The sequence below is a fragment of the Physella acuta genome, unplaced genomic scaffold (genome assembly GCF_028476545.2).
Source record: "Physella acuta isolate Inbredline_101_S28 unplaced genomic scaffold, ASM2847654v3 ptg001157l, whole genome shotgun sequence".
Lineage (NCBI taxonomy): Eukaryota > Metazoa > Mollusca > Gastropoda > Physidae > Physella > Physella acuta.
Window position 1 is genome coordinate 190,807 of NW_026732674.1, and position 26,211 is coordinate 217,017.

At 33.0% G+C, this 26,211-nt stretch overlaps 4 protein-coding genes across 6 annotated transcripts; 3 read left to right on the forward strand and 1 right to left on the reverse strand.

The window, feature by feature from the left end:
* Positions 1-156: 156 nt before the first annotated feature.
* LOC131956521 (ras-related protein Rab-39B-like) lies at positions 157-4,338 on the reverse strand. Its single transcript, XM_059321013.1, has 2 exons — positions 3,972-4,338; positions 157-3,194 (listed from the first exon to the last, which is right to left on the reverse strand). The coding sequence occupies exons 1-2, from the start codon at positions 4,187-4,189 to the stop codon at positions 2,771-2,773; spliced, it is 642 nt and encodes a 213-aa protein (XP_059176996.1). The 5' UTR covers positions 4,190-4,338; the 3' UTR covers positions 157-2,770.
* Positions 4,327-10,630, forward strand: LOC131956520 (solute carrier family 35 member F2). Of its 3 annotated transcripts, none has more exons than XM_059321010.1 (9): positions 4,327-4,424; positions 6,673-6,848; positions 7,268-7,374; positions 7,490-7,686; positions 8,326-8,485; positions 8,836-8,992; positions 9,454-9,509; positions 9,737-9,891; positions 10,350-10,630. In XM_059321010.1, exons 2-9 carry the CDS (start codon positions 6,700-6,702, stop codon positions 10,449-10,451), a joined length of 1,083 nt encoding a protein of 360 aa, XP_059176993.1. In that variant the 5' UTR covers positions 4,327-4,424; positions 6,673-6,699; the 3' UTR covers positions 10,452-10,630. The 3 variants fall into 3 exon arrangements, with proteins under 3 accessions (XP_059176993.1, XP_059176992.1, XP_059176995.1); XM_059321009.1 differs by having other exon boundaries at positions 4,331-4,471; XM_059321012.1 differs by lacking the exon at positions 4,327-4,424 and adding an exon at positions 4,480-4,575.
* A 3,645-nt stretch (positions 10,631-14,275) lies between these two features.
* LOC131956546 (mitochondrial carrier homolog 2) lies at positions 14,276-20,658 on the forward strand. Its single transcript, XM_059321057.1, has 11 exons — positions 14,276-14,412; positions 16,345-16,432; positions 16,859-16,965; positions 17,187-17,297; positions 18,033-18,090; positions 18,194-18,245; positions 18,396-18,455; positions 18,565-18,658; positions 19,336-19,368; positions 19,614-19,681; positions 20,118-20,658. The coding sequence occupies exons 1-11, from the start codon at positions 14,323-14,325 to the stop codon at positions 20,302-20,304; spliced, it is 948 nt and encodes a 315-aa protein (XP_059177040.1). The 5' UTR covers positions 14,276-14,322; the 3' UTR covers positions 20,305-20,658.
* A 1,611-nt stretch (positions 20,659-22,269) lies between these two features.
* On the forward strand, positions 22,270-26,206 carry LOC131956511 (mitochondrial import inner membrane translocase subunit Tim13). Its single transcript, XM_059320998.1, has 3 exons — positions 22,270-22,593; positions 25,519-25,587; positions 25,933-26,206. Exons 1-3 carry the CDS (start codon positions 22,480-22,482, stop codon positions 26,032-26,034), a joined length of 285 nt encoding a protein of 94 aa, XP_059176981.1. The 5' UTR covers positions 22,270-22,479; the 3' UTR covers positions 26,035-26,206.
* Positions 26,207-26,211: the final 5 nt, after the last annotated feature.

Consider the following 26,211-nt stretch of genomic DNA (forward strand, 5'->3'; position numbering starts at 1 on the left):
TTTTCTATCTCATTATACCGTTATGTTGTATCCACGTTGGCCACATGACTTGCACAACAGCATCAAGTTTATAATATTTTGAGGCAGCAACAGCCACTTTACAGCAGAATTTAAATATCACTTAAGTCATACACTTGTCAAATAATCAAGACCAACTTATAATTTTGAATCAAGTTTTATTTCAATAGTTTTTCAAGAAAAAAAATTTCATCTCCTACAAATACAATACAAGCAAATGTATAATATAGTTTACTACTAACCAAAACTAGAGATAATACTGGAGTTCGTCTAAGTTTTTGTGTTCATTTTCACCTAACCTAAAAAAATATTTTTTTCTTAAAGTGTTTTGTTTTAGATAACATCTATTATCTAGGTGTAGAACCCTACATCATAAATCAAGGTTGAAACACAAAAGATGGGTGAAACACAAACAGCTTGTTTTGTTGGCTAGAAAAACAACCTAATCTACCCATAGCTGTTGGGGATATGTTTATAGATTATGTATGATGGTTGTGACATGTTTAAGCAAGATAACTATTAAACACTAAAAACTTGTAGCTTACATAAAATAGAAATATTGAAATATGTGTATCTGATATTTTTGATGTTATGAAAGCATACAATGTGGGTGAGTTGTTAAATGACTAGTGGCAACTTGGCCCTAACTCACTTTCTGTGATGACGCCATACCCGGGAGTAACTAACTGGCCAGTAAATGAAACAGTGTTATGGTCATTACAATTATTTGAATAGTACAATTGCTGTCAATTGCGATTCAATTTTTAAAAAATAATTATTTGTGAATATTATTAAAAACTTTCTAAGAAATTAAAGAAAATATTCCAAAATATTTCCAGTCAATTATTAATTTAATTTCTTGTGTCTTGTCGTCTTTCAAAATTATAAAATTAAGAGTCTTTATTTTTTGCTAAGTAAAAGTGTCCCTTTCCAGCATTATATAATTTAAAACACCTCTGTGATGAGTCGTATTTTTGACATGTGAGAAAGAAACATTTTTTAAAGATTCAGCACATCCATTCTCTAAGCACATAGCTTAAGTCGCTGAGAATAATATTATAATGGGTTATATGGCTGACAAGATGTCAATGACAAAATCACCACTGACATTTGTGCCAAGATAAAATATTTGCCAAGGACAATATATAAAAACATTTCCATCTGAGGAGTACTATCTGAAATAGTACTCAACTCATTCTAATGATTGTTACACATTCCAATCACAAGTGTTTAGTAGCAAAGGTAAATTTAGATTGGAAAACTTTCCTCAAGTTTTAAAAAACTTGAACTGGAGCATAAAATGATAAGATTTTCAAACTATAGTTCCACTCCAAAGACATTTTAACTAAAACTAAACAAAAGTTAGGTAACTTTCATTAGTTTTATGACTACGAGACAAAAAAAACATTGCATTTCATCTACACTCATTAAGACATCTTTGCATCAATCATCTCAAACTTTCACCTCATATTATAACTTATCCATTTAAATATTCTTAAACACAAAAATGTCATCAAGCTCTCACCCCTGTTTCAACTTACAAATATCTCATTTAGTAATTTACGAAACTTTATAACATTCAAAGTAAAACATTAAGCTATTTAAAATAATTTTTGCTTGTTAAAAAATTGTAAACACCCAGACTCTGCTGAATTACACAGGAGTGTGAGCTACATTAAGCAAAGGAAAAACCAATGGCATAAAATAAGATTTATTTGTCTTTAAGTACTGATACAAGTACAATCAAACATTTGATTTTTTCGTGATTATGCATGAGCTTCCACTATAGCATAGCTAAATGGAAAGAGAAAGAATACAAATCACATCAAAATGTTTAGATAAGACGTCACGGCCAATATGTTTGGGTCAGGTTACTGATAATTCAGTGACATCTCAAGTTTCAAATTCTATAAAAAAATAATCCAATCCTGATATAAAGAAACTTTCTGATTTTTATATTTTAAATCACTGGAAAGTTCTTGAATAATGAATACAAGCATTTAGTTGAGAATAAATTTACAAAGGACCTCCAAAAAGTAGCAGAGGTCATAAAATACACTGACCACAGACCACAAACCTGACTAATTTAACATTTTTCATAATTCTAAATGAACATCTGCCACAAAATTTCTAAATACAACACTAGTCTCAACACAAGATATGTGCCAATTTTAAAAATCTCAGAATGTTTGTAAATATTTGTGTACAACTGTCTCAATAATAATCACTGTTGGGTTTTGATGTTTTAAAAACAGACTATTTACAACAATTAAAATAAAACACTATTTACAAAAAAATCTCAGGAAAAAAAATATTGCACATGGTTATACATTCATTGATATCAGAGAAGCACCACCAACAAAATATGGCTTTTAACACTACCAAAAAATAAGCAAATGCTTCTAACTTAAAATTAGAAACGATTTAAGCCAATTACCAGGTGAGGAGAAATTGTAAGTAAAATAGTTACAACTTTAGTTTCACTTTGTTTCTTAACAATGCAGAGATGAATACAGTGAAGACCAGCTCTTAAATAACTGAGTTTTCTTGGTCTAACAATGCATTATAGAAACCTAGGCAAGCATACTGACATATATAGCAAGAAAAGAAGAGATTTATTTATGCGTGCAGTGTCTGAAAGATGGTGGTCAACAGTAGCTTGGAATTTATTTACCTTATGCACAGTAAACAATTTATACTTAACACATATGTGGTGTGTGTGATGTATTATTCAAGGAAGTGGATGACTAAATCAACAACAGCGACTCTCCCCTTCTGCCTCAGCAAGTTGTACTGTTTCTTTAGGGCGTGCAAAGCCAGCCTTGACGCCATCCCAGCCCTCTTCTATTTTGATATGACCATCCTGTAAATGTTGATATGTGTCTTTTGCTATAGAGGCAAATGCTTCTTCCACGTTCTGCCCACTCTTTGCTGATGTTTCAAAAAATTTTAGTCCATGCATTTCTGCAAAACGCTTTCCTTCTCTAAATGTGACTTGTCTTCTCTCTTCATTGTCTGCTTTGTGTCCCAGGATGACAAAGATTGCCTTGTGAGGCTCAATGTGTTCACGTGCCTCCTCATACCAGTCCTTCAGATTTTCAAAACTGCTTCTCTTTGAAATATCATAGACAATCATAACACCTACTGAATTCCGATAGTATGAACGTGTGATCGATCTAAAGAGAAAAAAAGACAGATTTTTAAAATAATAGTTTCACAAAACTATTGCAAATCATGTATTGTATATGTGGTACTTATTTTATATCTACGGATACAGTAGCTTAATTACCCACTGCTGACTTAAAAGTATACATTTTAAATACAGGATAAATAAAGTTGAGTGAAGCTAAGTATGTTGATGACCTGACCCCATCTTTTTAAAAATCATCTTTTTTCAACCTCTCTCAACAAATGCCATGGCAATGCATTTTATTACTAGGAACGTATCTCTAAGACATTACATTTATGGGGGCATCTACTCTAGCAGTACGATCTACTCATGTATTGCTTATTTATGATCCATAGAGTTTGTATTATATTGTATTACATATTTATCCCAATGTCAATGAGTATGAGACAAACCTGCACTAATGATGAGTAATGTAACCATGTCTTGTTTTGTTCAAGAGTATTAAAATTTGTTTAACTTTTGATTACTAAAATTACTTTGATGATTACTTTGTTATTAAAATAGAATAGCCAACTAGCAAAAAGTAACATTCACAAAACTTAATTAGGCCAACTAAACTAATCAGTAGTCAGTAGGCCTTGCCTTATCCGTTATCCCTACTTAAAAAGTACTTGATTTAAACACTTATCACTTCTTACTTTTACTCTTACTAGAATCTAGATTTTTAATTTACATTTTAGTTTTTAGTAGCCCAGTTCCTGCAACAAAAGAACTAGATCTATAACAATTAACAAGGTATCTAGATTCTAGATCTAAAATGTACCTGAATCGTTCTTGACCAGCAGTGTCCCATAGTTGAAGTTTAACTCTAACGCCAGGTTTTACTTCCATTAAACGAGCATAGAAGTCTACGCCTACAGTAGGATCACAAGCTTCATCAAACTTGCCATCTGTAAAATAACGAAGCAAGGAGGATTTACCTACTGTACTGTCTCCGATCAAGATAAGTCTAAACTGGTATTCAAAAATTGGATCACACATTTTCGTTTATGGCAATTAGATCTAATCAACGTAAGATTTTCTATGCAACACTTTCAGTACTAGAGAAAGTGTGTTGCTTGTAGATGGAATAAATAATCAATGCATCATTATCATCGAGCTCTTTTGCGTATTAATGCAACTTCCTGTTTTTGCGTAGAATCTAGTTGTGTTTATATCACGTGATAGGCCTACTGCATTTATATTGATCTAAAAATAGACTCTGGCAATGCTGAAGGTCTACTACTAAAGTTACTTTAAGTTACAGTACTAAAGTAGTCTATGGTATTAAATATAGATCTAATAAGTCTATGATGGAGCTTTTGTTACCGTTCTTGACTAAGGGATTACCCCGTTCTTAACTCTAAACTGGAGTCTAAACCAGTCAAGTTTAGTTTGCTTATTTATTTATTTAATATAGAATATTATAGAAGTCTAGCTAGATACTAGATAGAATCTAGATCTAGATCTAAATTCTAGGGCCAGGGCTAAATTACTAAAATTAGGGTAATCTATCGTTTTAGGTTTAGGTACGTAAAATCGCCCGCGACTAGTAATGTACGAAAAAGTTGGTAATCTATCGTTTTAGACTTGGCCGATTCTAGTCGGAATAAGATACGCATGCGATACGCATGCGCAATGGAGAGAAACTACGACTTGCCTTAACGGCGATGTTTTCGATGGTACTGCGCATGCGTGTGTTTACAACCGCAGAACCCTAATACCAACCCTAATCCTATCCTTAACCCTATCCCTAATCCTATCCCTAACCCTAGCCCTAATCCTAACCCTAGCCCTAATCCTAACCCTAGCCCTAATCCTATCCCTAACCCTATCCCTAATCCTACCCCTAACCCTCATTCTAGCCCTAACCCTAGGTCACTGCGCATGCACAGAACTATCTTTTGCCGAAAAATCTTATTCCGAGTAGACACTTCGTTTAGACTTAGGTAGGTAAAATCGCCCGCAACTAGTAATGTGAAAAACAGGTGACTCCTTAAATTTTAATAATTATTTCACATTTTGAGGAGGATTTATGTTTTGAAAAATACAAAAATATTTCCTTGTTTAATTTTAATAATTTATGTACCTGTTTTTAAACAACTGAATTAAAACTTTCCAGTAATAAATGAAGACTAGCGATGTTTCCAACAGATGCAACCATGCTCATTTACTATAGCAGCCATCTTATTTTTATTTTTTAAAATTGTAAACTTATAGCGCAAGATTCAGGGGAAGCCACTCTAACTTACAGATGGCCGCTTTTTATATAGCAAAACCTGCTCGCAAACACTGCTGTTTAAAGTTAATTTCTTGCCTAATCAATCGGGCAGGGTGCTATTGGGCGCCCCGGGTTATCCCGTGAGCACAATGGCGCCTACATTCATTTTAAACAGTGCGATAGACCATGGATACAAATGGGGCATTATAGTCATTCACTAAACTGAATCAGGTGCGTCCGCATAGGGTGCAAATTGCCCGGGCTATCCTTGGATGTTCTTGTAACCCCACGGTAATAGTGCAGGGATGGGCACGCTAGTTTAAAATATAATAGTATTTATTAGTATTTAAAATCAAAGTCTATGAGTTTATTTTGTATCTTTTTAGAATGCTCTTTAAAACAAATTTAGGTGCTATAGTTCTTGTAGGGGAGCCCAGGGTTGTCCTGGTTACTTAAGTGTATGAGGATGCGCATGGTGAAGTTTAATCATTTATTCAATTAGTATCTCTGATTCCCTGTGCATGATGTCTAAAAACAGACCCCAGGTGCTGAGGTACCCAGGGTAACTTGGGAAGCCCAATCGCATATGGCCTCCAGTGCACTGCACCTCCAATATTTAACATTTTGATGTGATATTATGCCAGAAACCTCTCTATAAGTGTAGTGAACAACTTCTCTAAGTTTCATGGTGATTGGATGAATGGTATAGTAAGCATTAAGTATAAGCAGCTGGGCCCCAATTCTGCCTTTAGTAGGGTACTCTTTAAAACAAATGCCTGCACCTAAATACTCATGTGCAAGTTTATGCACTCTTGATTACAAATTTATAATTACAAGCTTTTGAATTAACTAAAAATAAAAAAATAAACATATTTTCTATTTTTAAAAAATGTATATATAAATTTAAGAATGTTAGTCTATAGGTCTATTGAAGATACTTTAGTGTGACCGAAACATTTACTTATATAGATCTAACAACTTATATTTATGAATTAAAAATACAGAAAAGGATGCTTATTTTAAAAGTCTTTTCTCTTTCCAAAATCAAGTTACTGCCAAGCCCTCTAGTCATGTAGTGAAAACATTTATTCATGAAATTATTTAGATTATTTTAGATCAATAAGAGGCATACATGAATACATACTAAGACCTTGAGTTAATTTTGTATATTTATAAAAATGTATGCTTTTATATATAGAATCTACGTACATTCAGAAATAATGATTTGCTTACAAGTTTAAAGAATAAATTTTTGAATTTGTAGAATGGCCTGAGATTGTCATAATTAGTCATGAGCAGTTATGTGGAGCTTGACCACTCTCCACAAGAGAATCAAAGTAAAGACAAAGAAGAAGAGTCATTAAAATTAATTGACAAACCAGATGTAAATGATGAAGTTAGACACCGTGCCCGGTCTGTTATCAAGATAATTTACTCAAGGTAAACTAGTTTTGAAGGCCTACTAAGAATAATCAAATAGAATTTTAAAACAGAAATAGTTATTAATGTACACCCACTAACAAGTAAGTTGTTAAGCTTAGTAATTATTATGTAAGTTAGAAAATATTGAAAAGAAGATTGTATTGTGAATTAATTTACAAAATTAAAAACTCTGGTCTGTGTTCTGGATAAAAGTAATTTTCTATATGAGTTTTCCAATGTAGTGATACTTTATTCAAGTTCTCATTTCATATTTAAATAGTTTTGAATTAATTTATAAAAGATGCATGTTTCTTGCATAGATCTTGCCTACTGGGATGATTATTACAGTGGTGGTTAAACAACTAATAATGCTTATTGAATTTTTCTTTATAAATCATATATTGACACTAAACTTAAATGCACATTTCATCATCTAGGCAGTTCCTCCAGGCTCTTTTGCTAGGACAGTGTTTGTCTATTTTGCTGTGTGGAACTGGTGTTTTCTCTGGTCTGCTACAGAATAGGGGCATTAACATTCCTACAGGTAAACATGGGAGACTACCCACTTATTCAAATTAATGGAAGCAAGTTAGGTGTTGCTTGTGTGATAAAAAAAACCTGAAACTGTATACATTATATATTTCTGTTTCTTTTTACAGCTCAAAGTTTCCTTATGTACTGCGCCTTGTGTCTTATTTTTACAACACAACTTGCATATAAACAAGGGGAGAGAAATCTTGTAAACATTTTAAAATCATTTGATGGCTTGAAATATGCCCTTATTGGGTTGATTGATGTTGAGGCTAATTACTTGGTTGTGAAAGCATATGGGTATACATCAGTTACAAGTGTGCAGGTAAATGTATACTTCTCTTCTTATAATGTTTAGCACATTTATAGTGGAAAAAATTTGAATCCAACTTTGCTAAAACTTTGCCACAGTTAGTCCATTGGAAACTCTAACTTTATGTGATGTTGAATCCACAGCATATTTATTATTTGACCAGTATAATATTTTAAACATGGTTTTATCAGGTTTACATGTTCATAAAGGACCAGCTTAGCCTGAATTTAAACTAAAATAAATACTTTGGTGTGGCGATCTTGCACTTATGTCTTCCTCACATTGTATTTTCAAAAATTGGAGATAAAACATTAAATGGAAACTAAAATGAACATTAGAAGTGCATATTTTAATAGGCATGCCTTATATTATTTTATAAATAAGATTTATCTGCTTGTAAAACTGCTTATTGATTACTTTAAGTACCCAATACCAGTAGTGTCACCAACTCATTCTGTTTGTATGTACTTGTCAACCGTATAGTTAATTTTAGTGGCATAGTTAATTTTAGAGGTATAGTTAATTTTAGAGGTAAAGTTAATTTTAGAGGTATAGTTAAAGTTTGTGGCGTAGTTAATTTTAGTGGCATAGTTGATTTTAGAAATATTATTAGCTGCTTTTCATTTTTTAACTTTATTTTTAAAATTTCAGTTGCTTGATTGCTTTAGTATTGGGGTAGTCTTACTACTTTCACGGTTTCTTCTCGGCACCCATTACCATCTGATCCATTACGCTGGTGTTGCTGTGTCTGTCTTAGGATTGGCTGGACTAGTCACTGCTGATGTCATTACTGGCAAAAACCAAGACAGCGGTAAGATGTTACAATGGGTTCCCATGCAATACATTACTCTCGGTACCCAATACTGTAATAATTTTTTTACATTGGAAGATGTACATTGGAAAATGTTTCACCCTCTTTGAACACTCATAAAGACTTTGAAACATCATGAATGGTTATTTAGCTAGATTCAAACACATAAAACCTTGTCCATATAATTGATCATCCAAGACTTCCTTAAAGCTGTATAGACATAAAGGCTAGAATTTTTTTAAATATAATATTGCACTTGATGTGTTATATTACAAGTACATTATCATAATCAAAGCTGTGGAATTATTCTTTAAATATAGATATTGACATTTCACTTTGTAACTCTGTAGGTTCAAACATAGTGCTTGGAGATGTGCTTGTAATCTCTGGTGCTGTCCTGTATGGTGTGAGCAATGTCGCTCAAGAGTTTGTGGTTAAAAACTACAACAAGTCCGAGTTCCTTGGCATGCTGGGCATGTTTGGTACACTGGTTTCTGGAATACAGGTGTGAGTAACACAGAAACTGTGAAAGTTGTCTCAAACCTATGTGTGTGGTTAACCAGTGGTCGCCCGTTACTGAGTTTATATGAGCATTTTGACAAGATCCATTAAACTTAACTACTAATAAAAACTAGGGACGATGTGTTCAGATCAAAGAGTGCTCGAACACTAACCCAAAACTCTAGTGTTTGGACCTCTGTTCAGGCTTGAATCTGCAGGATGTCCATATAGCTTTGATGGGTACCTGACTGACGTTAGAGAAAGTAAAGACAGCTGTGCTAGTACTGACCACACCATCCCTTCATCTGATGAGGTGAAGAAATGTGAAATCTTCTACATCTGCCCTATGGATCATTAGTTCTGAAAGGGGAACTTTACTAATGAAGACTAACTTGTTACATTTTTACATAACATGGTGTATCATTTTGTACTTTATGATAACTAATCAATTATCACTGGTGTTTCAGGATATTAGTTGAACAAAAAGAACTAGCTAAGGTTAATTTTTCCTCATATGAAATAGGTAAGCAAGTAGAAATGTAAATATTGCAATGTTTAGTCCTGGCTTGGGCTTGTTAACATTAAAAATATCAATACTAATTATGTAAAATAATTTTAAGAAAACTTTTCATGTTAAAACTCCCGGCAGTTTGCTATCAGTGCTGCTATCATAAAGTAGTCAAGATGTATAGGTTACCTCCCTGCAACATCTTATTTAGTAATGTAATATATTTTCCAATTTTGTTTCAGCTCTGCTGTGGTTAGGATTTTGCATATTTTTGTTCCTGATCTACACATGTATGTCCATTGTGATAGAGAAAACAAGTGCCACAGTAACAAACATTTCTGTCCTTACAGCAGACTTCTATGCTCTTCTCTTTGGCATTTTTATTTTCGGATATACAGTAAGTTGACTCGTTTGGCACCAGCTGTCAAAATAAAATTTTGTGAAACCACAGATCAATAATGATTTTAATTTCCCCAAATACACAAATATGGCAACAGCAGTTGCCTAAAGAAGTGCAACTGAGATGTACACATTAGCACAAACATAAATATTGTACACTTGTGTTTACATGTTAAACATATATCATCACATGTATGTGAAGTGTTTTATTTGTAAGAAAGCAGAAACTAAAAACAGATCTTTTTGTCATCTTTGTTTTAATTACCTGCCCATATTTTAACTAACTATGGTAAAAAAAATGTGCATGAGCACACCACTTTAGCATATTGCATGAATTTACAAAAGCATTCTGTAGTTTTCTGTAGGAAAATATTTTAAAAATTTAATTTGAATCATAATTAGCAAAATACAAACCTATTGTAAAACTGATATTTTTAAATATCATTTTTTTTTCAGTTTCACTTTCTTTATTTGATATCGTTCATGGTGGTTATTGTTGGAGTAGCTGTTTACAGTTTTCGAACAACACAACCTTGTCCAAATCCAAGCTCTGGGTGAAAAACATCTAGGTTGTAATAAAATTGTTTTAAAAATATTCTATTTATATGACAAAAAGTCACTTACAGACTTACAGAGAGTGTATGATCAAAAGTAAAGTAGTTAAAGCATTTATTATATATGTAATTATACTTACATTATACTGCTGTTATCTTTATTTTGAAATATTATAAATGATATTATTTATTAAAGATACTATTTTGCAAGATATGTGATGTTTGTTTAAATATATCTTTAAAAATTGTTTACTCAGACTAAATTTAAAAAATTTATTTACACTATCAAAATGATAATTGAAATGGATGAGTTCTGCCTGTGTTTAAAAGTGTATATTATTAGGTTTTTAAATTTTATTTTTACCACTGTGGTTTTAGTGGTTAAAAAAGCACTGGTCAAGCTGGCGTAGTAACTTACACATTGCGTGGACAATTCTGGTGACTGAGGTGTACAAGCAATGATATCAAAAGGCTGAGATTTGTAGATTGAGTTATGGTATCATTATTCATGTATGAATCCATTATCTAAATTAATGCCTATTCTATGGGATTAGATCAGGCATATTTATTGCCTCAATTAGGTGCTTGCACCACCATGACAGAAGATGTCTCAGCACTCACTCAACACAGCGTTGTAACTTAAGAGATTGGATTTCTTTGGCATAAGCAATCATTCCATTTTGTCCATTGTGACAATTGTATTGAAATGATCAACATTAAAAATTGTAAGATTGGGAAGTAGATGGTGGAAAAATATGATCATAACACCTAGTTTGATCCTTAATCATAATCTTTCATTGAGTCTTGTATAGTAGTAGGCCTTTATAAGCTAAAAATTGAAATAAATGTCATTCATAGAGCAACATTTAATAATAGTTAAAAGGTGGCTTTCAAGATAGGAATGTAAACTTGTGGGAAGTAGTAGACAATAGCAGTAGCTTGATCGAAAAACATTTTTGTTGGAGGTGGTGATAACTCTTCACATACACCACTGTATGTAGGGCCTGAAGGCATGTAGGCCTATGTGTAAAATGGCTTTAGGTTATTAATTTATGATCTAAGCGCAAATCACTGAGTTAAAAGATTAAGAAATAACTTGGTGTCAACCCTTCCCATCTCGGGTGGATTGTGTCATCCCATGCTGCATGTTTCCAACTATTAGGTTACGTCTGGTATTATTAGTATTAAATCAACCCGACAAAACGTTTCTTACTTTTGAGTCGGATGTCATCCTTCTCACCTCCAGCGTTTCTTCCAGACTAAAATTTCAGGGGGGGGGGGGGGGTGTGACACTGGTAAAAGTATATATTTGCTATATAAATTCCATTTCGTTGGACGGGGAGGGGGGCGGTAGAAGAAACTCTGCCCACCTCCATATCATGGTGCCAATAAGCACAATGGCCTAAACCAGGGGTCTACAAACTTTTCAGCCTGAGGGCCGCATTAATTATCAAATATCAGTTCGGGGGGTTCTTTAAGGCATCTCTTCAGGAAGAGAAGAAGAAGGTCAACCCCCCCCCCCCCCCCCCAACGAAATACAATTTATATGGAAATATTTACAATTTTCAAGTGTCCAACCCCCCCCCCCCCCCCCCCCCCCCCACGGAGAAAAAAATCTGGAAGAAACACTTTCGGGGGTCGACAACACACTCGAGGTCCAAGTTTGCTCTCAAATTGTTCTTCACGTATTTCATTCTTGAAAATGTTTGTTCACTCAGGTATGCTGTTTTAAAATTTGAAAGGTGCTTTGATGCAGAAGCTTTAATATTAGGAAAGTCATACTTGTGCAAAAACTTATGAAAACCAATTCGCCCTTCTTTGAACGTGTCTCTAAGGAAGTCATTTTCTTGCAATTCAAGGACCTCCAGCTCCAGTTCATCTTTGCAACTGGCCACATTTGCTTCAAATGAAACAGTCTCACTTCTTTTGCCTTTAAATCCAAGCCAGAGAACCTACTGAAACTGCAGCTGGAGGTCTTTGATGATCATATGTAAATGACGTGGGGAATTCATTGGTTGCTTCAGCCGTAAAGACCTTGCACTGCTGAAAGTGCGTCAAGTTGTTGGCCTGTACTTGTTCCAAATACATGACAAGTTTGGATCTGAAGGCCTTTAGGTGGGTGTATAGATAAGAATTAAAGAAACTAGATTTCCCTCTCTTGCCGTTTTAGGTTCAGAAAATTTAAAAATGAGGCCAATTTCTATACCCACTCTTCATCAGACAATAATGGCTGTGGCTTGCCTTTACTTTTAAGGAAGTCACCTATTTCCTTTCTTAACTTAAATACGTCTGTTCAGAGCTTTCTCGCAAAATTAGCCATCTTATGGTAAATCTTGCGATTTTGTGTTTGTCTCTGAACTATCTATGGGATATCCTCTCCGGTATCAGTGCCATACATTCTATGTAGGGAAGCCAGCTCTTGTGTTATGTTCATGTCTTCATCCACACCTCTAATGAACACAAGCAGTTGAGGTGGAACAACTGTTCAGCGACTCATCCATTGCAATTGAAAAATGGCGAAGCTTGCTTGCATTTTTCTCTATTTGAGTCATGATGTTATCACCAATGTCTGCAACACGGCGAGCAATGGTATTTGCACCCAAAGCTACATTTTCAAATTGTTTTGAATTTTCTGTGCAAAGTTCCTCAGTAACCTCTAACAACATTTATTCAGTGGACAAAAAGATCGTCGCGGGCCGGATGAAATGACCTCGCTTACCGCATCCGGCCCGCGGGCAGTAGTTTGGATACCCCTGGCCTAAACTATAAACCATTTTTGTTCTCTTATACTTATACAAAGTTTAACTGAGCGAGAAATTGTTTTCCCGTGTACATTTTAAAGGTTTTGACTTGCTATCACCGCCAAAGGAAAACCTAGATTACTGATGTGTAAACTGTAAAACTAGTCTAGCGCGCAATTAGCTTCTACACTTGCAGATGACATCTTGACTCATGCTAAACCTTGAAATTTGAGTGTGAATGCTATTTCCCAATAGGCCTAATTCGCTTTTCTCTGATATTTTTTTTCTTTCATTTCCATTACAATTTTACACAAAACACGCATATGATAATTTTCGACCATGTGTTACGCGATTGGTCGTTGCGCGGTCTACTATTTTAGGTAGGCCCTAGGCCCCTAACGGGTTTTGAAGACATAAACAAGTGTTTCATTGAGCTCAGCATATAGGCTAAATTAATTAAAATTATGAAGGGATAGAGTGATCAGCCCAACCCAGTGGCGTAGGCAGGGGGGGTTAGGGGGGGTCATAACCCCCCCCCCCCATAGACCCCTCGGTATATATAAAAAGTATGAGGGGGGGTGCAAATCGAAAGTTTGAAGGGGGGGGGGTGCAAATCGAAAGTTTGAGGGGGGGGGTGCAAATCGAAAGTTTGAGGGGGGGGGGGGTGCAAATCGAAAGTTTGAGGGGGGGGGTGCAAATCGAAAGTTTGAGGGGGGGGGGGGGGGGTGCAAATGGAAAGTTTGAGGGGGGGGGGGTGCAAATCGAAAGTTTGTCCCCGGGTAAAAATTGGAACCCCCCCCCTTGAGACGATCCTGGCTACGCCACTGGCCCAACCAACCACTTAATGTCCATAGTATTATTAGTATAGTGCCGCAAAGATCTAACTGCGGCTATGATAACCAACTTAAAGTTGGCAATAATAATAATTTCTTCAAATCGCGTGACCGTTTGAAACCGTAATTTTTAGAAAAGAAAAATGATGCTTATGAATGATATTGGAAATTTAAACAAATAATTCAATGTAAACAGAAACGTAGGCCTAGGCTTGATCAAGCGTATATTTAGCCTCGGCCCACCGCCCTAGAATGAAGCTTTTTAAACAAACGTTTCATCACGTGACTGTGTGTTTAGAAAATGGTTGCCCTTGCGTTAGCCCAGTATGGAAGCGGGGCCGTTATTACGGCGTTGTTGCATCCATTTGGCTATGCAAAAGTGCTAATGCAGGTAAAATGGGAACTAGTTATGTTAAGTGAGTAACAAGACTGATAAGTATTCTCTTTTACAATGATGTCACTGTTAAATTATTAAAAAGGCTATGCCTCCGGATGACCGACATCTCGAATCTCAGTGACAGTGGGTTTTTTATTTGTCGTTTCACAGTTGAGAGTTGTGTTCTTGCAAAGACGCAATGTAAACAGATATAGACTCTAGATTTAGATCTAGAGTGAAGTTCCACAGCCCTGTTTTTTTATCGTCCTGTTTTACTACATCTAGAATAAATCTAGATTTTCTAGATCTAGATGTCGCAAATCTTCTGCAAGTTTTTTTTTTCTCATTTCTGTGTTTCTTAAAAAAACATTAATTTTATTACTAGTACTACACTCGACTTTATTAATTATTAATTACAATAATTAGCACATCCACTTAAAATAATTAGAAATACAAAAAAAATAAATCGAAGTGTCTATTCACAGTCGTGACCATTTTTTGATAGATAAAATGTTAAAAAAAACCTACTTTAATATTATATGAAGTGTGGTTGAGCGGACATGGGGAGTGGCTGGCGTGCCGGAAGGTGTGGGTTCAAACCCATCAGATGCCTTATCGCTGTGACCTTTTATTACTCTTCATGTATACCTCTTATTTTCAAAGTAATTTTCCCAGTTACGCATGGAAGGGTTACTTTTGTTAATATTTTTGGTGATGTAATTGTTTTTTTATCGAGAAAAAAAAGACCTGTCCCGTAGATTTTTGGTAACTGTGAATAATAGCTGATGAAAAAGGACATCCTATTTGTATTTCACCTCTGATATTTATTCTAGGTGAATTTTTAATGGTAATTGATAGTTGAATAGCAATGTGAACAACCAACTAAACTGATGTTTAATTAGTATTATTTATTTTAAAATTACTAGATCTATTAGTCTAGCATAATTGATCATCTATGACCTATATAGCCATAGGAGATTTTCTGTAATGAGCATAAAAAATGCTAAACTAAACTTTAAAACTTTTAAATAAAAATATAACACAATAAATATAGTACTGCTCTCTTATTCTTAATCTATACCTCACTCCCCAGTCACAATAAATGCTTTTATTATTGTAAGATATTATTTCCAGTCGTATTTAGCGTGAAATGGCAGCCGACTGTGAATAGCCATATTTGGGCTATTCACAGTCGGCTGGGAATAGCCCCAATACGGCTATTCACAACCGGCTGGGAATAGCCGTGGCCTTATTAAAAAGGCTATGCCTCCGGATGACCGACATCTCGAATCTCAGTGGGTTTTTTATTTGTCGTTTCACAGTTGAGAGTTGTGTTCTCGCAAAGACGCAATGTAAACAGATCTAGATCTAGAGTGAAGTTCCACAGCCCTGTTGTTTTTATCGTCCTGTTTTACTACATCTAGAATAATTCTAGATCTAGATCTAGATGTCGCAAATCTTCTGCAAGTTTTTTTTTCTCATTTCTGTGTTTCTTAAAAAAACATTAATTACTAGTACTACACTCGACTTTATTAATTATTAATTACAATAATTAGCACATACACTTAAAATAATTAGAAATACAAAATAATTAGCAAAATAGTATTTAAAATGCAACTAAAATCAGTCAGGGGGAAATGTATGGCACACCAAAATAAACCTAAAAGAACATAATTTGGCAAATGCTGGAATTGAATATAATATACATGCCTCTTGTCACCACTTGTTAAGATTGCCTCTTGAGTTTACCTATATGTTTTATTTTAGTGCTGTTCTAGTGATGTTGGTAGGCGATTTAGGATGTAGCGCTTGATGGGGTCAGATGATAGAGAGCACAACTCTTGATCAAAAGTCTTGAGTTCTGATCTCAGACTGGAGTCCATTGGACATCCCTAAGGCAACTCAGCTCTAATTGTCATAAAATAAAACCAAACATTATTTATCCAGGTTGGACATGAACCTTTGGCACCAGAAAGTACTACAACATTTTTGTTCCGCAAAGATGTGTATGTTTATCCAAACATCTTCAAGTATCGTGAGTACTCTATTTGCTCTGGATTAGATGTATTAGAAAGTATGAAACAAGTATATTGTCAAAAATGTATCTCAATATCATTACACAACTTGCTCTGGATTAGATGTATTAGAAAGTATGAAACAAGTATATTGTCAAAAATGTATCTCAATATCATTACACAATTAGCTCTGGATTAGATGTATTAGAAAGTATCTCAATATCATTAATAAAATTTTTGCTATTAAAAGTGTTAAAATATACAAGTTATATGATGCCATTTTAAATACTGAGATAACTATTTTTTTCATATTTTTCTCCTCTGGATTCTAATATTGTGACTTGTTTCTTAATGGATTATAATTTTGTATATAAATCGTCATGTTGAATTTGAAATATTATGAAAGTAAAAAGTTTGTATGTAATAACAAAATCTTATAATTTCAGTTGGTCACATCAAGAAGGTAGATGGTTTTACTGGCCTGTATAGAGGAGTCGTCCCAAGAATTTTGGCAGGGACCGTTGGTAACTTGGTGCAATATAACATCCAAGATGTAAGTTAAGAGATGATTTTCAAATTTCTTTCTATTTTCAATACTTCCTTGCCAAATCCAAAGCAGAGAAGTGATTAACACTATTTGATACACAGACATCCATGTTTACAATTAACCTAAACTTAATTCAAAATTTTTAATCTTTGGTTTAAAATGAAGTACTGTAATTATTTTCAAGTTTTTAATAATGGAACATGTCACTCTAACCACTGTATTAACAGAGAATAAAATTACATGAAAAGAAACCAAAGAAAAAAGGGAAAGATGAACTTTCAATCTTAGATGGAGATGATGAAGAATTTGTGCCTTGGTTAAAACAGTTTGCTAAAGAGGTATGTAAGTAGTGCTGCTTAAACCTTAACTCATTTCAGTGCAGTATGTCAAACACCTCTATATCATTCTCTAAGCTTGCAAATAACTCTTGCAATACTCATCCATGTTAATTTATAGCCAAATAGTCTTAGGCATTCTCACAACAACCCAATATGAACAATGTATAATAAATCTTATGCTGAATTTAAAGATATAGCTGTGCATTCATTGATTTGGACTAGAAAATGTTAAAAACAATTTCTTCTATGGGTTTTGGCAAACATCAATTGAATATATAATAACTCTGCCTAATGCTATCTGAAACAATTATCATTAGTGTAACTTACAAACTGTAATGTTGGTGAAGAACCTGATTACTAATCCATAAGTCACAGTTTTATTTCACAAATTTGAGTCTGTTGGATTTCCTGATTCCACCCAGCTTCAAAAAAGTGCCCTAGTTGTCGAAGGTATAGGTAGTTGGGTATAGTGCTGACCACACTATCCCTTCATATGGTGGGGCTTGGAGAAGAAATACGTATGGGTATTCTACTTACTCTTAAACTTAAATTTCAAATTGTTGTATCTAATGTACAATTTTATGGGTGAAAATTTGATAGAAAAGTAGTGGGTTGGCAATTTTTCCCTTTTGTTTCCAGACCATGTTTTTGTGTTTGCAGCCTTACTTAAAGAGAAAATGTTTACTCATTATTGTGCATTTACTAAATTTGTTTTTTAATTTTTTCCATTTACAGACTTCAGAAGATACACTTGGCAGATGCTGTGGTGTTATTGTCAGCCATCCTTTCCATGGTAATAGGAATCTTCTATTTAGAAAACTATTTCATTTTACATAAAAAATTCAAAATAAAATACATGAATTTTTGTAGCTAAGCCGTATAAAAAATTTTTTCAGTCATTATGATTCGGAGCATGGTTCAATTTATAGGAAGAGAAACACAGTATAAGTAAGTAAACTTTTTGTGGACCACCAGTTTTTAAAATAGTGTCAAATAGCTGGTCATATTTATTTACTCAATGGCTGTTACTGGTAGGTTGTAAAAGTTGGTGATGTCTACATATTGTGTGTACGCTAATATGTAAAATTTATTTTTCAGTTCCATTTGGTCATCAACAAAAGAAATTTATAACCATGACGGCATTTTAGGATTTTTTTCGTATGTCAAGTTTTCATTATTGATTTGTATTTTAATTTTTAGATAGGAGGTATATTTATCAGGCTTACTTATCTTTTGAATGCCCAAAAATATTGTTTTTATTCAATAGAGGTCTGGTACCCCGACTGATTGGTGAAATTATTGCCATTTGGGTGACTAGTTTTCTAGCCAAGGTCATCAACAAATATCTTATTCAAGAAAATGTAAGTTTTTCCTAATGTGTTTAGTGCTAGCTCAAATAAAATTGGTTTAGGTAAAATAAAAGATGAACCCTTGCATCCCATGCTACAAGTGATTATTATTCATTAAATCTTGATACAAGGGGCAGAACTCTACAAATTATAAATAATTAATAAAAACGGCTATTTATACTTGATATTATTGCTGATAGGTTCTTGTCAAGTGCAAATGGACTCCCTAAATATAGTAAAATTAATAGAAATAGAAAAAGTGTTTTATACTCATATAATCCAGTGCTGTATTAAATATATATATATATATATATTTATAAAAATTATTGTGGAATTCATGTTTTTGCAAGCAGTATTAACAATTGTGTGTAAAATAGTAACTGAAATCTCATCACTGACACTACCTTCAAAGACCCAGTTTATTTCCTTTTTCCTTTACTGATAAGTGGCATTGACCTGTTATTTCCCTGTTATTTCATTGCTTTATCTGTTCTATTAATTTTTTTGGTGAACAAATGCTAGTATTTGTTCACAATGTTTGCACATTTTCTTTTAGATAAGTTCTGATACCATACAGCTTAACAAATCAATAACAGCCTAATATATGTATACTGAGTAGCACATTTTTAAAATTAAGATAATAGGAAATTTTAAATATATTTTCAACTCACAATTTCTTTTAATTTCAGGACCTAAAGTCCTACACTGGAGCTGCTTGTGGAGTGAGTATACATCTTTATAATTAGTATACACACACACATAAACAATTGTTTTTTATTTTTGTTCTAAAATATATAGTAGTATTAGTAGACAAATATGCACTTATTTACAAACGTCTACAGCAACTCATTAAACTAATGAGAAGACAATATTGACTATTACTTTTATGTAGTTGACAGATTATCTGTAGTGTAGTCCTTTGAATTCACTCTTTTCTGTCTTTTTAATTAATTTTTTTTTTTTGCAGCTCATTGTGTCCCATTTCACATATCCTTTTACTCTTGTGACCAATGTTATGGCAGTAAATGGAAGCGGGTAAGTTTGATTTATTTTTAAAAGTCAAGAGCCTAAATATTTAAATTCTGTAATTCTGTTTAGTTAATTAAAAAACGCTAAAGCTTTTCTTACTGATTTTCTAGCTTATTCATATTACGTTAATAATATTATGATATATCCAGCTATTGAAAACGTAAAAATATTATGTTGTTTCCATACAATAATAACAAGCATCATTTCTTACCTTGCTCATCATTATTCAGAAATAATTTTTTAATAATTTTTATACCAAGTATGATTTTGCTTGCATGTTACTTCCTTCTCATGCTATATTGGCAAGGATAATTTGTTCTCATTTATTAATTTAAAAAAATAATTAAAAGGATACTAACAATAAAAAAAAACACAACTTGATAATGTTAGGTTGACATATTTTCATATTTAGTTTTCAAGTAACCATGTTTTTCTCCCATAGACTTGCTGCTGGCTCATATCCTAATATGCCATTGTATAACAACTGGTGGGACTGCATGAGGTACCTGTCAAGTGAAGGAGACCTTAAACGTGGGGCTAATGCATTCTGGCGCATGTACAAACCCAAGCCTACCGTTCTAACCAAGATGCGCCCAAAGCCTACAGTCGTAGCCCGTAAAGTAAAGTAGCTTTAAGATCAATAGATATTTGTGGGATCAAGTTTGAAAGAATGCAATTTTGTAGTAATTTATTGTGATGACTCTAATTGTGATTTTATTTAAATACTTTACATTGATCAATGAAACCATCTGTTAACAAAGAGTTAACATCTTTTGTTGATAATGCCTCTTATGTCATTTTGTGGAACAATAATTGCATGTAATGAAGAGATAATATTCTGATTTAATTTGATGGGTGACATCACGATTGTATCTGCACTAGATTCATGATGTACATACAAATTAATATTGATTTTTATTTTTCTTCAAATAATTTACTTATAATGTTCATTACTAATCTAAATAAAAGTCATGCATATTAAACTGCTTTTGAAATTATTTGTATTATTTATTTAAAGCACCTCACCTTTGATTTAAACCAGACCAAATGTTATAAATATTTAGTTGGAAGATTATATTTTTTGTCTAAACTGAAGAACTAGAAATTCGGCAGCAGAGAAATGCATTTTCTTGGTGGTCTAGTTAACTTTAAATGGATAAAAAGTGAATAGGCCTATATCTTCAAGTCACATCAGTTTATATGGGTGAATTGGATCTTTGTCTCTGCATACCTTGGATATAAACCTTTGTAAATTATGGGGACTTGCTAGTCCACAAGGCTGAATGTTCCAAATTGATTGTATGTTTTAGTTTTGACATAGTAGGGTGGCAAGAGTCACCTCAGCACTGGATTGACTCAGGTAACTTTTTATATTCTCTATTTCAACCCTTTATAGGGTTTTTTTTTTGTCTTTAAAAACTTTTATTGTAACTACAGGTGATTGTTTTTAACTAAAGTATTATAGGTGCAGGAATTGATGACGTATATGTCAATGCTTCTGTGTGGAACTAAAAACAGTGGGTAAAAACTTAAACTCAGAGAAATATTTACAAATTTAAAAAAAAAGGAAACCTGAAAAAGTCCAAATGTTGAGTAAATTGTCAAAATGTTATAGATTTAGAGGGCTGAGGAGAGCTATAGTTACTTTAATATCTGATGGAAGATACTCATCTTCACTTGAATCTGTTTCATTCTCATGACTTTCATTCTCAAGTGGCTCATCTTCAGGAACAATGGTGTTTTGTACTGCGCCTGGTTGATTTTCAACATCATTAGCTTGACACGTCACACTCTTTCCTGGCACAACACTTAGATTTGATCTTCTTTGCTTTTTTTGAGGGACCTTTAGTTTTATCTTCATATCAGAGTCGTTTCAGTTCTTTCTGAAATGTGTCACTTAACAAGGTGTTAATGTCATGTGGTAAGCGTGACACATTTTTTAATTTTGATTAGAAATTTTCACTCTTGGTATCCAATTCCTTGGAGTAGTTTTATAAAATTTTCTTTTTGAGTAGTTTGGCTGTTTATCGCTGTTATTGGATTTTGAAGTTTGAAATAGTGTCAATATTGGTTTTTCATTTTGCCTTCACACTTCCAAAAAAATGAAACATCTAAATAATACTAAATATTCTAAATAATCTAAACGTTGGCACAAATGTGTTGAGCTTGGTGGCAAAAGAACTAATGGAAAATTAAGTTTACAATGCTGAAGGACATCTTCACTAAATTGGGCAAACAAGTTGTACTCTTAACAGAATTTTCCTTCAGCATCTGGTAATGATTTGCAATATTATAGGGTAGTGCTATAGTCTGGAACAAAACATTGAAGTTTGAAGCAGATATGATCTAACCAGCCTGATTTGGAATGATTGAATCTTTTTTGGGGCCTCCCTCTGTCCATCTATGCTCTGGAGGAAGTGGTTATGCTTGTTATTGTTTTAAAAGAATTCGAAGTTCTCTCAAGATATTTAATGCCCTTTTTGTACTAAAAATCTATTTTTTGTATCAGCGTCATGTGATTAATTTGTTCCAGCATAATTAATTAGGTTGCACCGATTATAATTTTTAAATAAAGGGACATAACTCTGAAACAAAAATCACAACTTTTGCCGGATGTTGTGTGTGACCTTGTATAATGTATATCGACATATGCGGTTTAAGAATAGTTAGGCGGTCTGTTTAATTAACTCAGAATAGTCTTTTTTGTTTACACTGCTGATAGTGTACGTTGAGATAGATTTTATAACATTTTCATATTTTCAAGTAATATACTCAGTAAATTTAAGTGAAACCATCAAAATAAAATGGATTTCTCATCACCACCCGCTGGAGGCAAGATGGATTCTGCTACGAGAGAGCAGTTAATGACGCAAGTCAAGCAACAGATAGCTTTAGCAAACGCACAAGAACTTTTGCAAGTTAGTAAAGTTTATATTATAGATAGATCAAGATTTTAATTATAAATGACAAGATAAAAATAAAAGTGAAATCTAAAGGACCACCTATTTATTATTTTATTAGGCAGAAGGCCCTAATTAATTTACTAATTATTAATTAACAACAGATGACTTGATCTCCTGTGTCACCATGTTCACATGTTGTAATGTAATGTTAATGTAGTAGAATAGATCTAGATTCTAGCTAGTAGAAGTAGTAGATCTAGAATCTAGATCTAAAGCTGGTAATCTATCGTTTTAGGTACGTAAATAAAATCGCCAGCGACTAGTAATGTGAAAAACAGGTGACTCCTTAAATTTTAATAATTATTTCACATTCTGAGGAGGATTTATGTTTTTAAAAATACAAAAATGTTTCCTTGTTTCATTTAGGCCTGTGTACCTGTTTTTAAACAATTGAATTAAAACTCTTCAGTAATAAATGAAGACTAGCGATGTTTCCAACAGATGCAACCATGCTCATTTACTATAGCAGCCATCTTGTTTATTTATTTTTTATTGTAAACTTATAGTGCAAAATTCAGGGGAAGCCACTCTAACTTACAGATGGACACATTTTATATAGCAAATCCTGCTCGCAAACACTACTGTTTAAAGTTAATGTCTTGCCTATATTTATATATTTAGCTATTGATTAAGGTTTATTATTCATTTATCTAAAATATTTGACACAAGTATATCACAATATACTTCTATTATTATTTTACTTCTATTAAAGCCTTGACAATGAGGTAACTTTCTCGTATATTACTAGCCGCTGGCGATTTTACTTACCCAAACGATAGATTACCCTAAATCTAGTAGTGTAGGTATTCCAAACTGATTGAAACTGATTTTTAAAATCAATCATACAATATTTCACAATAAGCTTTATTATTTTTGCATAGATCTAGTACTTAAACTAGATCTAAATTCTGCTAATGATTCTAAGAGTGTGGATGGATATCAAGTTTATGTCTGTACTCAGTACTGTATGACAATTAGAAAACATGTGTTGCACTTCAGGAGCAAGTTTCTTTTTCAGCATTCACGAGGATGCAACTTTAGCACAAATTAATTGAAATTATCTCTAAAACTATGACATCAGTACTCATTTTCCAACTTAATAAATAATTCCTATAGGCCTAAATGTAGATTTAATGATTATTTCAAACATGTATCAAAGGTTAACATAAATGTTTTGCCTTAAAAATTGTTTGTATTTCACCATTTGGACAAAATTATTAGAGTATGAAAATGAGCAGAAAGCTTGATTTTCTGCAGTTTGGTGTACCTACTTTGCAGCTAGCTAGAGCCTAAAGTTTACCCCTAAGGCTAATTGGAAAGTTTTATACAGATATGAAGCAATTACAGTCAGTGTCATGCCGATGACCTGGAACCCATCCCAGCTTAGTGTCATTTTAAAAGCAATGTTATGTGGGTTTTAATAAAGTGACTGAAAATGTTTATGATGTGCCTGAGAACTTAAAATTTTTATAGTCTTAGACTATATACTGTTACCTTTACCAGAAACTATGTTTAAAGGGGTAATTGAGATGAGGCTGTAAAAAATTTTTGTAGACTCTCTCCAGTCTTTTGAAGGAATAATATTATATTTGATAGTTATAATGTGAATAAATAAAAAGTGAAATACATATTTTTATTCTCTATTGGCTAAAAAAAGCAACTATTCTACTTGACTTCAATGAAAATAGAAGTTCAGTAAAGTTAGACTAGAAGTAAAAATTCTTGAAAATTGTACTTCTACACTAGATTCCAGATGTAGAACTATTGCTAGTAAATCTACTATTTTACCATTCTGAACTGCAGTTACTACTGAGGTGATTGCGTTTAAAGTTAAATTTTTAAAAATAAAATCTCTGTGCTGAGGGGAATGCCTTGTTTCAGTTTCTTTTCGCATTCATATCATACAATACAACTTTGGTGAGACAATAATCAATTAGCTGTTCCTCTCTGGGAGGTTTGTCAGGTCTGGGTTCAATTCTGATTGAGATTATGTTAGCATTTCTAATTGTTTTGTTTGTGTTTAGTTCACTATTTTGGCCAACATGCAAATATATGTGAAACTGGGTTGGAAGTCATCCATAAATGACTTCACCTTTTTAAACAAAACATCAAATCCTAGGCTTGAATCTGTAGGATGTCCTGAGTCCACCCAGCTCTGATGGGTACCTGACTTGGGTTAGGGAAAGTAAAGATGGCTGGGCATAGTACTGACCACACTATTGCTTCATATGTTTATGACGCAGAAGCTGAACTCTACTTCATCTGCCTCGTGGGCTGCCAGGCTCAAAATGGGAACTTTATTTTTAGCTGCCACTTCCAAACATATTTACACATAACTCATTATTTTTAAATTATGCTTTTTTGCAGACTTTATGGGGGGGGGGGGAAGAGAGTATCATAGTTTTTAATATTGTATCAAATGAAAAGCTCATTGGATTGTTTTAAGAATTTATAATTACAAACTCAACAATGTTAAACCAACATGGATGGATAAGATGTTTATTTTAAAACTTCTAGTGAATAGGCCCTAATTGATGATGATGTTTACAGTTTGTAAAGATTGTTTTCAAGACTAATTAATCTCATTCAAGATATAAGCATGTTATAAGGATTTATATTTTGAATACAGTATTGTGAATATATATATATATATATATATATATATATATATATATATATATATATATATATATATATATATATATATATATATATATATAAATATATATATATATATATATATATATATATATATATATATATATATATATATATATATATATATATATATATATATATATATAATGTAATAAAGATGTTGAACTTAAAGGAAAAGTATTTTTATGTATTTATATTTCATCTATTATTATTTTTTTGCAGAAAATGTCAGAAAAATGTTACAAGAAATGTATTGCTAAGCCTGGAACTACTCTTGATAATTCAGAACAAGTAAGTACTTATTTAAGGTAGAAAAAACTTACTACTATCAGTTACAAAAAATACACTTTGCTTTTGGGAATCAAAGATAGTCTAAAGCTCATGTTAACTACAGATAAAAGGGCTGTGTAGCCAATTGCCTGCCCAGCTGTCTATGATGGGTATGCACCAGGTTTCCCTCGAACGCTTTGTGGTTCTTTGTTGCCTAAAAATATCTCAGTGTTCTATAACCCATAAGTGCAAATACGCGTGCTGTCTCTAAGTCATGTTTTCTTTTAATCACTATGAGTATGATTTAAAGTGATTATTATAAATGTGGAATTTTATTCAGTCATTTTTGACATTTTGTTTTCACAGAAATGTATTGCGATGTGTATGGACAGGTACATGGACACATGGAATTTAGTTTCTAGAGTGTATAGTCAAAGGTTACAAAGAGAATCCAATAGAATGTCTTAATATTTGGGGGTGTTAGTGTTGTAAGATTGTAACTTTTTATTCATTGCTGCATTTTGTATAGAATTTTTTATTGAATAAAATTTTACCTGGAAGTTGTCGTATTGAGAAAATGTTTTCCATCCATCATTTTAAGACTTGTTGTACCGGTATCAATTTGAATAAATCATCTTTATAAAT

Bases quoted from the DNA above. Each gene is read 5' to 3' on its own strand.
- LOC131956521 (XM_059321013.1), bottom strand. From the start codon at position 4,189: ATGTGTGATCCAATTTTTGAATACCAGTTTAGACTTATCTTGATCGGA. The intron at 3,195-3,971 runs GTACATTTTAGA...TTTTCTCTTTAG, and splicing joins GCTGGTCAAGAACGATTCAG to ATCGATCACACGTTCATACT.
- LOC131956546 (XM_059321057.1), top strand. From the start codon at position 14,323: ATGGTTGCCCTTGCGTTAGCCCAGTATGGAAGCGGGGCCGTTATTACG. The intron at 18,091-18,193 runs GTAATAGGAATC...AAATTTTTTCAG, and splicing joins TGTCAGCCATCCTTTCCATG to TCATTATGATTCGGAGCATG. The intron at 19,682-20,117 runs GTAAGTTTGATT...TTTCTCCCATAG, and splicing joins ATGGCAGTAAATGGAAGCGG to ACTTGCTGCTGGCTCATATC.
- LOC131956511 (XM_059320998.1), top strand. From the start codon at position 22,480: ATGGATTTCTCATCACCACCCGCTGGAGGCAAGATGGATTCTGCTACG. The intron at 22,594-25,518 runs GTTAGTAAAGTT...ATTTTTTTGCAG, and splicing joins ACGCACAAGAACTTTTGCAA to AAAATGTCAGAAAAATGTTA. The intron at 25,588-25,932 runs GTAAGTACTTAT...TTGTTTTCACAG, and splicing joins CTCTTGATAATTCAGAACAA to AAATGTATTGCGATGTGTAT.
- LOC131956520 (XM_059321010.1), top strand. From the start codon at position 6,700: ATGAGCAGTTATGTGGAGCTTGACCACTCTCCACAAGAGAATCAAAGT. The intron at 8,993-9,453 runs GTGAGTAACACA...CTGGTGTTTCAG, and splicing joins CTGGTTTCTGGAATACAGGT to GATATTAGTTGAACAAAAAG. The intron at 9,510-9,736 runs GTAAGCAAGTAG...ATTTTGTTTCAG, and splicing joins TTTTTCCTCATATGAAATAG to CTCTGCTGTGGTTAGGATTT.